This window comes from Orycteropus afer, unplaced genomic scaffold (genome assembly GCF_000298275.1).
Source record: "Orycteropus afer afer isolate SDZICR_OR568_19922 unplaced genomic scaffold, OryAfe1.0 scaffold00121, whole genome shotgun sequence".
NCBI lineage: Eukaryota > Metazoa > Chordata > Mammalia > Tubulidentata > Orycteropodidae > Orycteropus > Orycteropus afer.
This window is the reverse complement of record NW_006921708.1, coordinates 8,518,219-8,533,716: the sequence shown is the minus strand read 5'-3', so window position 1 is coordinate 8,533,716 and position 15,498 is coordinate 8,518,219. Positions and strand designations below refer to the sequence as shown.

General features: G+C 35.7%; 1 protein-coding gene across 1 annotated transcript in view; it reads right to left on the bottom strand.

The window, feature by feature from the left end:
- ABCA13 (ATP binding cassette subfamily A member 13) overlaps positions 1 to 15,498 on the bottom strand; it is an 888,443-nt gene that overhangs the window by 516,578 nt on the left and 356,367 nt on the right. Inside the window, 1 exon segment of the mRNA XM_007944147.1 lies at positions 3,662 to 3,858. Coding sequence (XP_007942338.1) covers positions 3,662 to 3,858 — 197 coding nt within the window.

Here is a 15,498-nt window from a genome sequence, read left to right as displayed (position 1 = left end):
ATTATCTTCTGTGTCTGTGTTAATTGGTTTCCCTTTTCTTTGTTGAAGAGGGTCTGTGCAGTCCTTCTGCCTAGTCCGCCATCTTGCCAGAACTCTATTGGTCGATTCTTATATCAAAAGAAAATTGTCAAAGATAAGAGGTTGGAGACATTTGTAATTCTATTCAATTTTAAAATTGTTTAATAAAGGAGACAGATTCAAAACTTCAGGCTCTCCAGTTCACAAGAAAAAAATTGATGTATCTAGAAAGAAAGCATAAACTATAGATTCAAGAGCAGCAAGGAATTGGGGTCACAGCTACCAGATCTTGCAGCAGATATGCCCCAACATCAAGGCATCCTCTTTTGAGGATAAAACAATACATTTAGTCTCTAAACTGGAATTAGAGCAGTTTAGATACAGTGATTAGAGCAAACCACCAATTCAGATAATATATTCCTTTTTAATAAGTAATCTAAAACTAAAGCCAAGGAGCTCTAGTAGCATAGTGCCTAAGGCACTACTGCTACTAGAAGGTTGGTGGTTCAAATCAAGCAGCCACTCCTCAGAAGGAAGGTTGAGCAACTACTTCTGTGGTGATACCGCTTCGGAAACCCAAGGAGGGGTCGCTATGAGTTGGGTCTGACTCGATGGCACATAACAACAACAACAAAAATAAGGCCAATTGAAATTGATATCTTTAAAGCATTTAGATTAATTACACAGATCTATTATGGTTTATTAGTGGACGTTAGGTAATTCAAGATGTATTCCAAACCTCATAGGGCAAGTATTACTTTGTTCTGCCCTAAATGTTGCTTTACTGTTTTTCTCCCAATTCAGGTGTTGTTATTCTAACCACTTTCTTCCAAAAGTTTTACATCCCACCTTTACTGTCTCTTGTTTTATAATGATGATAATGATGATGATAAACTGTTATTAACTGAGCACCTCATATCAGATATTGAGATATACACTCTCATATATTTTTTGTTCTTGTGTGTCATTGAGTTGATTATGACTCATCAAAACTCTAAAGGATAGAGTAGAACTGCCCCATACAGCTTCTAAGGCTATAATCTTCAGGCAAGGAGACTGCCACATCTTTCTCCTGTGTAACAGTTGGTGGCTTTGAATTGGTGACATTTTCATTAATAGTCAAGCCTTTAACCACTGTGTTACCAGAAACACACACACATACCACATTTAGTCTTTGCAAAATCCCACAGGATGGTACAATTGTCTCCATTTTACAAGTGAGAAAATTGAAGCTCAGAGGAATTTGATAATTTATCCAGGGTCACACAGGAAGGAATGTGTGATGCAGGACACTAATTCTATTGCTATGTGCTAATTTGCTCAAGTATATTTTGCTCTTATTTATTCTTAAAAGAGAGACATGAAAGTACTGGTGCCTGCCCAATTAAAAGCTAAGCAATTAAACTAGCAATACATAGATGAAGTTCCAGGTAGATGGATCCCCCAATGCACTGGTCTTCTGACAGAATAATTTCTCTCTACCTAGCAGGGAACATTTGTTTTTGCACAGCCTTTAGATCTATTTCACAAAGCTCTTCCACAGTAACCTGAAGGTTTGGAGCTGATTCAAGAATTGGCTATGCTTTTTGATTCTTGAAAATACAATTTTCTTTTAAACCCACCTATCTAATCCACTTACATCTATTGATTTTACACTTCAATCAGTGCAGCAACTATTCCAAAGGAGTCCTCCCCAAACAGAAATCATTACTATTTGAGAGAAGACAATGAGGAAACATTTAATTTATAGCAACAGATTTTGAAAAAAGCTATTTCTGAGACTTTTATTATATATGGTTTTCTGTCTAAAGTTGCCTTTATGCTGATGACTCAAATGTTCTGTCGGCTAAAGTTTTAAGACTCCATCTCTGATTTTTTTTTTTAAATAAACAAGAATTGTGAGAAAGCTTGCAATATTTAAACCATATTACCATTTACATGTTCATGGAAAATGTAATATTTTTTATTTGTCCATATCTCATCTGTCTTCCTCATCAGTCAAGGTAGAAGGGAAATTATTTAGTCTGGCTTAAATTAGTTTTATCTGAAAATTTAATCAGTCCCTGTAAACAGTGTTTAGTGTCCCTTGCAAAGAAAGTTTGCTTCTCATTTCTGTTCCCTTCTCTTCCTCCAAAAGGGAAAGACGGGCATATGTGACATCATGGCAATGGGAATGGTTAGATCTCCAGGTGCGCTGTGGCCCACCTTCTCTGGTTTCTGGGTGATGACTAGGACTACCTGCTCCTATACTCCACCTCTGTTGTAAATCACTGGCATTAGTATCTTGGACAATAACTCGCAAAAGGGTCAGTTCCCTGGCTGTCATGGTCTGGCCTCAGGTCCTGCTGACTGTCCTAGCTTGAAGTCAGCTCTGAGAGGCCCTCTTGTCCTTCACAATAGTCTTCCTGGCAGACCCATTGCCCTTTCCGGGTTGAAGCCCATGTGCCCTGAGAAAGAACAGGATACCAGCCCTCAGGCCTTCCTGGGCCTTCACACTCCACTCTGCTTTGTGAACTGTGATGTGGCTGCACTGGATCAGATGAGCCAGAGCTATTGATATGACCCTCAATTTCTGGTACAATTTGTCACCTCATACCAAGCCCTAGAAAGAGAAACCTACATCTACATGCTTCGTTTTCCTACTCCCTTTCTATCTCTTCCTTTTACAATCCCCAAAATTTTGGGGAAAGAAGGAACAGAATTGTCCTCCTATGTTCTCTTTTTGTCACCCTCCTTTTTTCTGGCAGACTGGAGAATCTTTTCTACTTAGAGAGAATTTGATGATTTGAGTCTTCTGGACCCAGCTCTCTGTATGCTAAAGCAAGGGAGTGCTTCTTTCTTTTTCTTTCTCTTTACTTTTATTTAGTGACAAATCCTAATCTCCTTAAAGAAGATGTATGCTTAAGGTCAAGTAGAAAGAAAATCTTATCCTCAAAAAGCAAATGAGAAAAAATAAAATAACATTTTCTGAGATTTTATATTAACCCTGCCACTTAAGCTTCTACACTTGTTTAGCAGTACTGACTTTTTTTTTTTTTTTGCTATCACTAATATTTCTTTTAAAAAAGAATGTTTCTGTGTAAAATACCTATAGCAACACTTCCCAGCTGTCCAAAATGCAGAAAGTTGCAAAATGCTAACTTCCCATCAAATGTCCTACACTGGACATGTGCACAAAGACAGTGTGGAGCCACTTTCCCATGGCTGAGTTCCAAGTGTGGTTTAGTAAACCTGAACTTCATCTCTGGCCACCTATCTCTCTGAGCCTTGGTCTCCTCACCTGAGGAAAAGGATGGTTTGTTCTGGGTTATTCCTAGAATGCCTCCTTTTATACTCTAAGACTCCAAAATGAAGCATAATGTGTATGAATACAAGTTGAAATAATCTTTTATAATCTGTATTAATAAAATCACTACTAATAGTACATTAAATGTTAAACACAAAGTATGAAATTCTTAGAATGATAGAGATATCATGTAATGAATATATTCTGTAAGGCTTTCTAAAAACACATTCTCATTCTGAAGAGAAGATAATAATGTATCCTTACCAGAATATTATTTGGTGCTTCTTACATGATAGCATTCATTTTGCTATGCCACAATGTTACAGGAAGAGAAAAGGGAATATGTGTAGTGCCTACCTTCTCGGTACCTGAGGAGAATATCCCAGATGCTGCGACGGGAGCAAGGGTCCACCCCACTGGTGGGCTCATCCAGAACCACAGTCTGGGATGTACCACTGAAAGCAATGCCAATGGAAAGCTTCCTCTTCAAGCCTCCAGAGAGGGCTTGGGTTTGCTTGTTCTGATGCTCCATTAACTCCACAGCTTGAAGAGTTCTGAAACAAGATAAGAGCTCTCACTCCTCTTCATGAACATCTTAAATCTGTGCTTCAAATTTCACTCCATGCACAATAAGTTATAGCAACCAAGATCTTTATAAATCATGGATATACAAGAGGCCTACACACACAGTATTGCTCTTCCTGATGTTCAGTTTGGAACCACACCAATGGACTAAGTTCAGTATCTTCCAAGTTATTTACCTGGAAAATACTTCCATTCTCTCCTCTCTAGGGAAGTACTTCTTTTCTTTCACTCATACACCTGCCAAAGGATCCACATCCCCACAAGATAGTATGTAGTACAGTGGAATGGCGATGAACTAGTGTGATCAGAAGAAACAAAAGCTTGAGTCCCACATCCCCTCCACCACTCATGAGAGGATAAATCTGGAGAAATACTCTCTGGGCCACCATGCATTAAGCTTGTACCACCCAAACATGCAGACTGAGTTAATTGAAAGTCCTAGTGAAACGTTGTGTGCAAAGTATTGCAAATAATATATCATGAATGAAAAACAGCTTTTTCATTCTTTTTTGTTAATCTTTCTGTGTAAGAGTGCCAGATTTCAAACACCTTCATTATATGTTTCAGTTCTATGGATCTTTTCTCTTGAATAAGCACTCTACTCTAGCTTCATTCTCGTGTTGACTATCATGGGATATTTAACCCTGTCATAACCTGCTCAAGTCTTATTCATTGCTAAATACTAGTTAAAGATTTCCAGAAAGCTTTCCATGTCTACCTGTGGTGGTTATGTTTGTGTGTCAACTTGGCTGGGCCTGGTTGAGTGGCTGGGTAGCTAGTGGTAGTTATTCCCCATGATGAGACTGGCAATCAACTCCATGGTGGGAACTACCACAAGCAGCTGAGTAGCTGCTTTGAGTATGTGGTCTGCTTCCCATATATAAGAAGCAGCTTTGGGAACAGTCTCTAGCTTATGGCATGCTTGGACCCTGCATGTAGCCATGTCATTGTTCAGCAGCTTCCATGCTCAGCTGACCTTGGGACTTAAAATGGACTTGAGTTAATGGCCTGCCATGTGGTTTGGTAACATCAGGACTGTGCCATTTTATTGTCAACTTTGGGCTTTTTAGCTTCAGCAGCCAGAAGTTGCTGGCGTGAAGAGATGCCTCTAGCTTCAGTGAGCCAGGAGCAAGAGGCAGAGCTGAAGTCCAAATTCAAGGGACTTTCACCCAGTCCCTAGAGCTTGGAACTTGGACTTAAAGCCTCCAAACTGTGAGAGAATAAACTCCTATTTGTTCAAATCATCCTATCTGTGGTGTATTCTTCTCAGAGTGGCACTTGGTAACCAGAACACTATGCAAACCCATATGGATTCCATTCCTGATGAGCAAAGACATTATTTTATCATGTTAATAATCAACAATTCGAGTGATGTCAAACATTTATAGTCAAGGAGAAAGAGGCAACGTAGATGGGGAGGGATTATAAGGGTTCCACAGTTGCACTTCCAGAATAGTTGGGTTCTGGAAAGTTTGGGGATCCTACGGCAAGCATTGGGAGAAATCCCAAGGACTTGCTTGCCTCATCACTAAGTGAATTCTTCATGTTTGCTTCATTAAATTATATACTTCACATCTTGATCCAGAAAGTATTAGAGCTAGCTTCTCAGTGTTTCATTTTCAGCCTATCCATGTAGAGCTAGTCCAAGTGTTATTCTGGATTTTCTGTTAACACAGTGATTTATGTGCTTGCTTTCCAGGCATAGCCATTGTTAACAACTCTCCTGCTGAAAGGAGGAAGACAAATGGTTTTATCAGGAGACTGTCTTGATCCTACAATCCATATTAGACATGGCCACCAACACTTTCCTACCTAAGATGTTTCCAGTAGAGCAGAATAGGTGAATCTATTCAAACTAATTTAGTCACATTAACCTGAGATCAGTCATCAGAACAAACAGACATAAAAACAAATCTGTAAGATGTCAGATGTTCTGGAACATGCATATTCTAATTACATTTGTATATTAATGAAAAACCTTTCCTTTCTTTGTTTCTTCTGTTGATATTACTTGGGACACCTACCAGTGCTTTTTGGGTGGCCCTAACATACTGCCTCATTGCATATATTAATCAGTTTAAGATCCACCACCTTCTATGCCTGGCCATTATGATACAAAATGACTTGTGATCTTATGCCAATGTATTTAGTAAATGTGTATTCCTTACCATACCTCCACTACCCATTTGCCCATCAAGGTAAGAAAAAGGTATCATGCTTCTGTAATCCAATTTATACAAAGAGGATGATGTTTCCTTTCTGTTACATCTTATATAATTGGTTGGCATTAAACTGACAAACTCTCCCACTCTGTACTTTTGCTTCTGTTTTTGGTGGAAATCTGTTTTTCTCAGATGTATTTTGAACATTAAGATATGTATGCAATTTATGGTTAAATTTGCTCTTTTTAAAATTTTTATTTATTTTTATTTGGTGGATAATTATTATTAATTTTATTTTAAATATTAATTTGGTGCATAATAGTGATGGAGATAAAAGGAGTGATGATAAATCTATTTCATTCATACGTATTTCATAGATTCTTTAAAGAATGTGCACAGGGGGTCTACAGCATTGTGGGTGCTTGGAGAGTACTGTGTGCCTGTATAGGTTACAGGGAGAAAGAAGGCATTAAGGAAAACAAAACAGAGGTCCTTTCCCTCAGGAGATAATAATATTGTGGAGAAAGTATGTGTATATATCATATTATAACAAAATGGGATATATTTTACAGAGGAAATACAAACAAAGTGTTTTGGAAAACACAGAGAAGGTTGCTGAGTAATCAGTCTTGGGGAGGTGCAATTTGAACTCAGATATTTTATTCACAGCATAATACAGTAGAATCTAGTTATGGTTTTTGAAGAATATTATTAATTTATTTCCTTTTACATTCCAATCACTGAAAAGGAAAAAAAGGAATGCTTTTTTTTTAAATCACCAAGCCTACATAACAATAATTAAAATTTATTAAACATTATAATATGTCAGATATGCTTTTAAGTGCTCTTTGGGTGTAAAATAATATAATCCACACAACCTTCCAATGAGGGTCTTACAGTTATGTTGTTGTTGTTATTATGTGCCATGGAATCAGACCTGACTCACAGCAACACCTCCTTGGGTTTCTGAGGCAGTATTACTATGGAAGTAGATTGTCCAGACTTCCTACTGAGGAGTGCCTAGTGGGTTTGAACCACCAGCCTCCTGGTTAGCAGTCAAGTGCCTTAGGCACTATGCTACCAGAGCTCCCTTACAGTTAAAAGAATCACATTATATTTGTGAAACCCAAGGTAGATAAAATATGTAGTATAAAAAGCTTTCTAAGCAAATGGTAAAGATGATCCCAAACATTAGCAGTATGATGCCAGAATACACCCTTACCAAAACAATTGGTACCCACTAGGTCTCTGTGACACTTATCACATGCTCCTATGTATCTGCCTCCCCAGATTGACTGGAACTTCCTCAAGGATAAAGTCATTGTCTTATTTTACCTCTTTCCCCAGAATCATGGATAGAGCTTGATGATGATTAGTGCATATGGCACTTTAATCAATGATTTTAATATCCATCAAAGTCACACAAAGGTCAAAAGTTGATCTTTTTCTCTCTGTGGAAAGACACATTCCTAGTATGTTGAGACTCTGTGCTACAAGGCCATTGGGGCATGTCTACAGTTCTACTTTTAGGTCATGGAGAAGATTGAAATGTCCAATTATTTTCATCCTCACTTTGCTTAAAATCATAGTTCTAAGATGCTTAGATAAGACTTTAAAGATAAAAGAAGACAAAACTCACCATAATAGACAAGGAAAAACATTATATAATAATCAAAGGATCAGTTGAACAAGAGAACATAACCATAATAAATACCTATGTACCCAACAAAAGAGCATCAAAATACATAAATCAGACATTAAGAGAATATAAAAGACAAATTAGACATGAGATAAAATCAACAGCTAGAAATCCAAAAGATTAATACTAAATTTTCAGAAATAGATAAAACACTGAAAGGGCAAAAAAGTACAATTGAATCAATGGAAGACAGAAATAATGAAATTGAAGACAAAAAAAAAAAAAAACAGAATACTACTTTAGAAAGGGATCAATCAGAAATAATAATAATAATAAAAAAGATAAAAACAAAATGAAGAAAATCTATGGTTCATGTGGGATAGCATCAAAAGGAATAACCTACATTTCATTGGAATTCCAGAACAGGAAGAGAAAAAGAAAGCCACTGAGAAAATTGTCCAAGATTTGCTGGACAAGAACTTGCATGATATGATGAAAGATGAGAATATATCCATTGAGAAAGTCCAATGAGCCCAAACAGGATAGACCCCAAAAGAAAATCACCAAGACATATCATCATCAAATTCATCAAAATCAAAGACAAAGAAAGAATCCTGAAAGCAGAATGGGAAAAACAAAAAGTTGCTTACAAAGAACAACCAATAAGAATAAGCTCTGATTTCTCAACAAAAACCATGCAAGGAAGTAGGCAATGGGATGGTATATATAAAACCATGAAAGAAAAAAATTTCCAACCAAGAATGATATACCCTGCAAAATTGTTCCTCAAATATGATGGTGAAATTAGGGGATTTCCAGATAGGCAGAAACTAAGGAAATTTGTTAAAACCAAAGTTACAAGAGATACTAAAGGGAGTCCTTTGGACAGAGAACAAATAATACCAAACAACAACTGACCATTAATACACAAGATCACATAACCCAGAAACTGACACAGCTTTGGATGTATCCAAAGTAAAATAAGTGTCCAAGATTGTAAAGAGGGAACCAGAGACATCAATTGGCAAATGAGGACAACCACAAACCAAAAAGAAGAGAAAAATGGTGTAATTTCATAAATGGTGAAGAAGTCAAGAGAGTTGCAAGATAGAATGGACTGTTCTAAACTCAGGGAGAAAATTATAAATTACAGAGTAACCTCAAAGAAAAATGATAAACTTTCCTGTCACAATAAAAAAGAAGACAAGCACAAATATTTAGCAAATACTAAAACAATAGCAACGAAGAATATGATAACATGATTCATAAACATAATAAGCTCAGCACAGAAAATTATATGGGACAAAGAAACCAGGAATACCATGGAAAAATAAAATACATAATAAAATGACAGCAAGTAATTCATGTTGTTGTTGTTATATGATGTCGACTTGTCGATAATTACACTGAATGTTAATGGATTTAATGCACCACTCTAGAGATGGAAAATTGCAGATTGGACAAGAAACAAAACCCATCAACATGCTGTCTACAATAAACACACCTTAGAGACAAACACAAAAATTGACTAAAAATCAAGGGTTGGAAAAAGATATAACAAGCAAATGGCAACCAAAAAAGAGCAGGAATGGCATTACTAATTTCTGATAAAATTGACTTTAAGACAAAAACCACCATAAGAGACAGGGAAGGACATTATATAATGATTAAAGGATCAATTGAACATGAAGATATAACCATAGTAAATATCTCTGGATCCAATGAAAGAGCCCCAAAATATACAAATCAGACTTTAACAGAATTGAAAAGGCAAATAGATGACTCAACAGTCATAGGGAGAGAATGTAATACACCACTTTCAATGAAAGATAGAAAAAGTGAAAAAAAAAAAACTCAACAAAGATGCAGAAGAGCTAAACAATACAATCCACCAATTGACCTTATAGACATCTACAGAGTACTGCACCCAACAACAGCCCAATACACATTGTTTTCCAGTGCACATGGAATATTCTCTCTGGTAGAACATATCTTAGACCATAAAGCAAGCCTTAGTAAATTTAAAAACTGTGAAATACTGCAAAGTATCTTCTCAGATCACAATGTTACCAAATTAGAAATCCACAATAGGAAGACCAACAGAAAAAGAGAAAACACATGGAAACTGAACAACATCCTCATTAAGAAAGACTGGGTAAGAGAAGAAATAAAAAATGAATTTCAAAAATTCCTTGAATCAAATGAGAATGAAAACACAACATATAAAAATCTATGGGACACAGTGAAAGCAGTGATCAGAAGCCAATTTATAGCAATAAATGCACACATAAAAAAAGAAGAGTGAGCCAAAATCAGCACTTTAAACCAACATCTCCAACAATTAGAAAAAGAACAGCAAGAAACACCTACAGTCACCAAAGGAAAGGAAATAATAAAGGTTTGAGCAGAAATCAATGAAACAGAAAATAGACAACAGAAAAACTCAATAAGACTAGAAGTTGCTTTTTTAAAAATATTCATAAAATTGACAAACCACTGGCAAATTTAACAAAGGAAAAAGAAGGAGAGAATACAAATAACATGAATAAGAAATGAAATGGGTGACATCATAACAGAACCAACTGAAATAGAAAGGATAATATCAGGATACTATGAAGAACTGTACTCCAGCAAATTTGAAAATCTGGAAGAAATGGACAGATTTTTAGAAACACACTACTTACCTAGACTAACACAGACAGATGTGGAAAAGTTGAATAGATCCATCACAGAAGAAGAAATTGAACAGGTCATAAAAAAAATTACCAACAAAAAAAAAAGTCCTGGCCCAAACAGTTTCACCAGAGAATTCTAACAAACATTCAGAGAACTGACACCAATCCTACTCAAACTATTCCAAAACATAGGAAAGGATGCAATACTCACTAATTCATTTTATGAACCAAGCATAACCTTGATACTAAAACCACGCAAAGACATCACTCAAAAGGAAAACTACAGACCAATATCCCTCATGAATATAAATGCAAAAACCTTCAACAAAATCCTAGCCAATAGACTCCAACAACATATCAAGAAAATAATTCATTATGGCCAAGTGTGGTTTGTATCAGGTATTCAAGCATTGTTCAACATTCAAAAAACAATCAGCATCATCTATCACATAAATAAAACAAAGGAAAAGAACCACATGATCATATCAATCAATGCAGAAAACACATTAGATAAAATCTAACATCCATCCCTGATCAAAACTCTCAGCAAAATAGAAATAGAAGGGACATTCCTCAACATAATAAAGGACATATATGGAAAATCAATAGCCCACATTATTCTCAAAGGAGAGAGACTGAAACCATTCCCCTTTGCAAAAAGGAACCAGACAAGAAGGCCCTCCATCACCACTTTTATTCTAGAGCAAGAAGGCAAGAAAGTGAAATCAAAGGCATCCAAATTGGTGAGGAAGAAGCCAAACTATCCCTATCTGTTGATGATATGGTCCTATGCCTAGAAAACCCAAGAGACTCAGTCAAAAATCTACAAGAGACTCAGTCAAAAATCTACTGGAACTAATTGAGAGATTTAGCATCGTAGCAGGATACAAGATCAACATCCAAAAATCAGTTGGATTCCTCTATACCAGCAAAGAGATTGCTGAAAAAGAAATAAGGAAATCAATACCATTTATAGTAGCTACCAAAAAAATAAAATACTTGGGAATAAATCTTACCAGGGACACAAAAGACCTCTACAAAGAAAAGTATAAAACACTATTTCAAGAAACCATAAGATAACTACATAAATGGAAGAACATACCATGCTTATGGATAGGAAGATTGAACATTGTGAAAATGTCAATTCTACCCAAAGCTATCTATGCATTCAGTACAATCCCAATCCTGACCCTATCAACTTTCTTTAAAGGATATGGAAAAACCAATCACTAACTTTATATGGAAAGGAAAGATACCTTGGAGAAGCAAAGCACTATTGAAGAAGAACAGAGTAGAAGGTCTCACACTGCCAGATTTCAAAATCTACTATACAGCCACAGTAGTCAAAACTTCCTGGTACTAGTATAATGAGAGACACATAGACCAAAGGAATAGAACTGAAAACCCAGAAATTGATCCATTAACCTATGGTCAGCTGATCTTTGACAAAGGGCTGAAATCCATTAAATGGAGAAGAGAATGTCTGTTTAATAAATGGTCCTGGCAAAACTGGATAACCAATTACAGAAAAATGAAACAATATCTGTATCTCACACTATACTCAAAATCTAACTCCAGATGGATCAAAGACTGAAATATGAAACATAAAATGATAAAGTTCTTCAAAGAAAAACTGGGCCAAATTTAAGGGCCCTATATATATATGAGGTGAACATTTACATTAAGTAGATACACTCTTTAGAGAGAACAATCATGGGAGAATTGAAGTGCTTTGTATGCACAGGGAGACAGGTTAGGGGGCAGGAGTGTATGGAAGGAATGACACAGGGAAGAGGTACATCTGGCAAGGAAGTGGGAGGGGAGCTGTTGCACTGTGGTAAATTGTAGTCAATGTCATGAGACAATGTGTATGTGAGCTGCTGTATGGAAAGTGAATTTTCTCTGTAAACTTTCACCCAAATCACAATTAAAAAAAAAAAAAAAGTGGGTAACAGAAGAAATGAAAAAAATATTCATTGCATCAAGTGAGAATGAAAAGATAACATACCATATCTTTGCGACATAGCAAAGGCAGTGATCAGAGGGCAATTTATAGCAATAAATGCTGTAAAATATAGATATAAAATATATAAAAAAAAGAAGGGCCAAAATCAACAACTTAACCTAACATCTTCAACAATTAGAAAAATAGCAACAAAAAAAGCCAATAGTCACCAGAATACAAGAAATAATAAAAGTCTGAGCAGAAATAAATGAAACAGAAAATAGAAAGACAATAGAGAAGATCAACAAGCTAGAAGTTGGTTCATTGAAAAGTTAAAAAAATTGACAAACCACTGGCAAACTTAACAAAGGAAAAGAAGTAGCAAATACAAATAACATGAACAAGAAATGTAAAGGGCAACATCACAGTAGAACCAACTGAAAAAAAAAAGATACTATCAGGACATTATGAAGAACTGTACCCCAACAAATTTGAAATTCTGGAAGAAATGCACATGTATCTAGACAGATACCTAAACTAACACTGACTGAGGTGAAAATTAGAATGAATCCATAACAAAAGAAGAAATTGAACAGGTTATTAAAAAGTTACCAAGAAAAAATGTTCTAGCTCACAAGATTTCACTGGAGATTTCTACTAAACGTTTAGAGAAGAATTGGCACTAATCTTTTAATAATAGTATTAAAAGTATTATAGAACATAGAACAGGATGGAATTCTCCCAAATTCATTTTATTCACTTTATTAAGCAAGCATAACCTTGATACCAAAACCAGGCAAAGGCATCAATAAAAAGGAAAACTACAGACCAATATCCCTCATGAATATAGATGCAAAAATCTTCAACAACATCCTAGCCAATAGACTGCAACAACATATGGGAGAAAAAAAAAAACCTACATTATGACCAAGTGTAGTTCATACCAGGTATGCAAGGTATACCAGCTATTCTAACATTAGGAAAAGTATGATGTCATGTATCACATAAGCAAAACAAAGGAAAAGAAACACACGATCATATCAATCAATGCAGAAAAGGCATTTGATAAAATCCAACACCCATTCCTGATCAAAACTCTCAGCAAAATAGGAATAGAAGGAAAGTTCCTCAACATAATACAGGGCACATAAGGAAAACCAACAGCCAACAATATTCTCAATGGAGAGAGCTGAAACCATTCCTCTTGTGAACAGGAACCACACAAGGATGCATTCTATCACCACTTCTATACAACATTGTATTGGAAGTCCTAGTCAAGGCAGTAATGCAAGAAAGGGAAATCAAAGGCACCCAAATTGGTAAGGAAAAAGTCAAACTATCTCATCATACTGATGATATGATTCTATACATAGAAAACCCAAGAGGTTAAGCAAGAAAACTCCTGGAACTAATTGAGAGATTTAGCAAAGTGGCAGGATACAAGATCAACATACAAAAATTGGTTGGATTCCTCTAGACCAGCAAAGAGATTGCTGAAAGGGAAATAAAAAAATTAATACCATTCACAATAGCTGCCCCAAAAATAAAATACTTGGGAATAAATCTCACTAGGGACACAAAAGACCTGTACAAAGAAAACTACAAAACACTACCTCAAGAAATTATAAGAGATCTACATAAATGGAAGAACATACCATGCTCATGAATAGGAAGACTGAACATTGTGAAAATGTCCACAGTACTCAAAGTAATCTATACATTCAATACAATTCCAATCCAGATCCCATCAACATTCTTTAAGGACTGGAAAAAACAATCACTAATTTTATATAGAAAGGAAATAGACCTTGCATAAGCAAAGCACTATTAAAGAAGAACAAAGTAGGGCTCATACTTCCAAATCTCAAAACCTACTGTAAAGCCACAGTAATCAAAACAGCCTAGTGTTGCTATAATGACAGACACATAGACCAGTGGAATAGAATTGAGAACCCAGAAATAGATCCATCGACCTATGGTCAGCTGACCTTTGACAAAGGGCTGAAATCCATTAAATGGGGGAAGAGATAGTCTCTTTAACAAATGGTGCTACCAAAACTTGTTATCCATTTGCAGAAAAATGAAACAATATCCATACCTCACACCATACACAAAAAAATAACTCCAGATGGATCAAAGATGTAAATGTGAAAACTAAAAGTATAAAGTTCCTCAAGGAAAAAATGGCAAATATAAAGGCCTTAATTTATGGCATAAATAGGCTATAAAGCATCAGCCAAAATGCACAAACAGCAGAAGATAAACTAGATTATTGGGATATTCTAAAAATTAAATTTTTATGTGCTTCAAAAAACTTCTCCAAAACAGTAAAAAGGAGAACCTACAGAATGGGAAAAAATATTCATCAACAACATACCTTACAAGGGATTTGTCACCAAAATTGATAGAAAACTCCAACACTTCAACAACAAAAAGGCAAACAATTGAATTAAAAAATGGGCAGAAGATAAAAATAGACATTTCCCCAAAGAAGATATTCAGGCAGCCAACAAACACATGAAGCAATGTTCAGCATCATTATCTATTAGAGAGATGCAAATCAAAACAACGATATACCATCTTGCCTCAGCACTAATAGCAAAGTTCAACAAGGCAGAAAGTAACAAAGAAAATAAATAAAGAAAGAAAAGTTAAAAATGCTGGCAAGGATGTGGAGAGATTGGGACTCTCATACACTGCTTGTAGAACTGTAAAATGATACATCCACTGAGAAAATCAGTATATCAATTCCTTAAAAAAAGTTGGAATTTTATATACCATTTGATCCAGCAATCCCAGTACTAAGTATATATCCTAAAGAAGGGAGGCCAGGACAAGAACAGATATATGTACACCCATGTTCATTGTGCCACTATTTACAGTAGCAAAGAGATGGAAACAACCTAAGTGTCTATCAACAGAACAATGGACAACCAAACTATGCTACATACACATAATGGAATATTATGTACCACTAAAGAAAAATGTAGACTCTTCAAAAAACCACATAATGTGGATGAACGTGGAGGGCATTATGCTGGGTGAAATAAGTCAATCACAGAAGGACATACATTGTATTAGTTCACTGTTGTAAAAAGTCAAGGAAAAAAAAAAATTAAATGTTTATGTGCTTCCAAAGACTTCTCCAAAAGAGTCAAAAGAGAACCTACAGATTGGGAAAAAATATT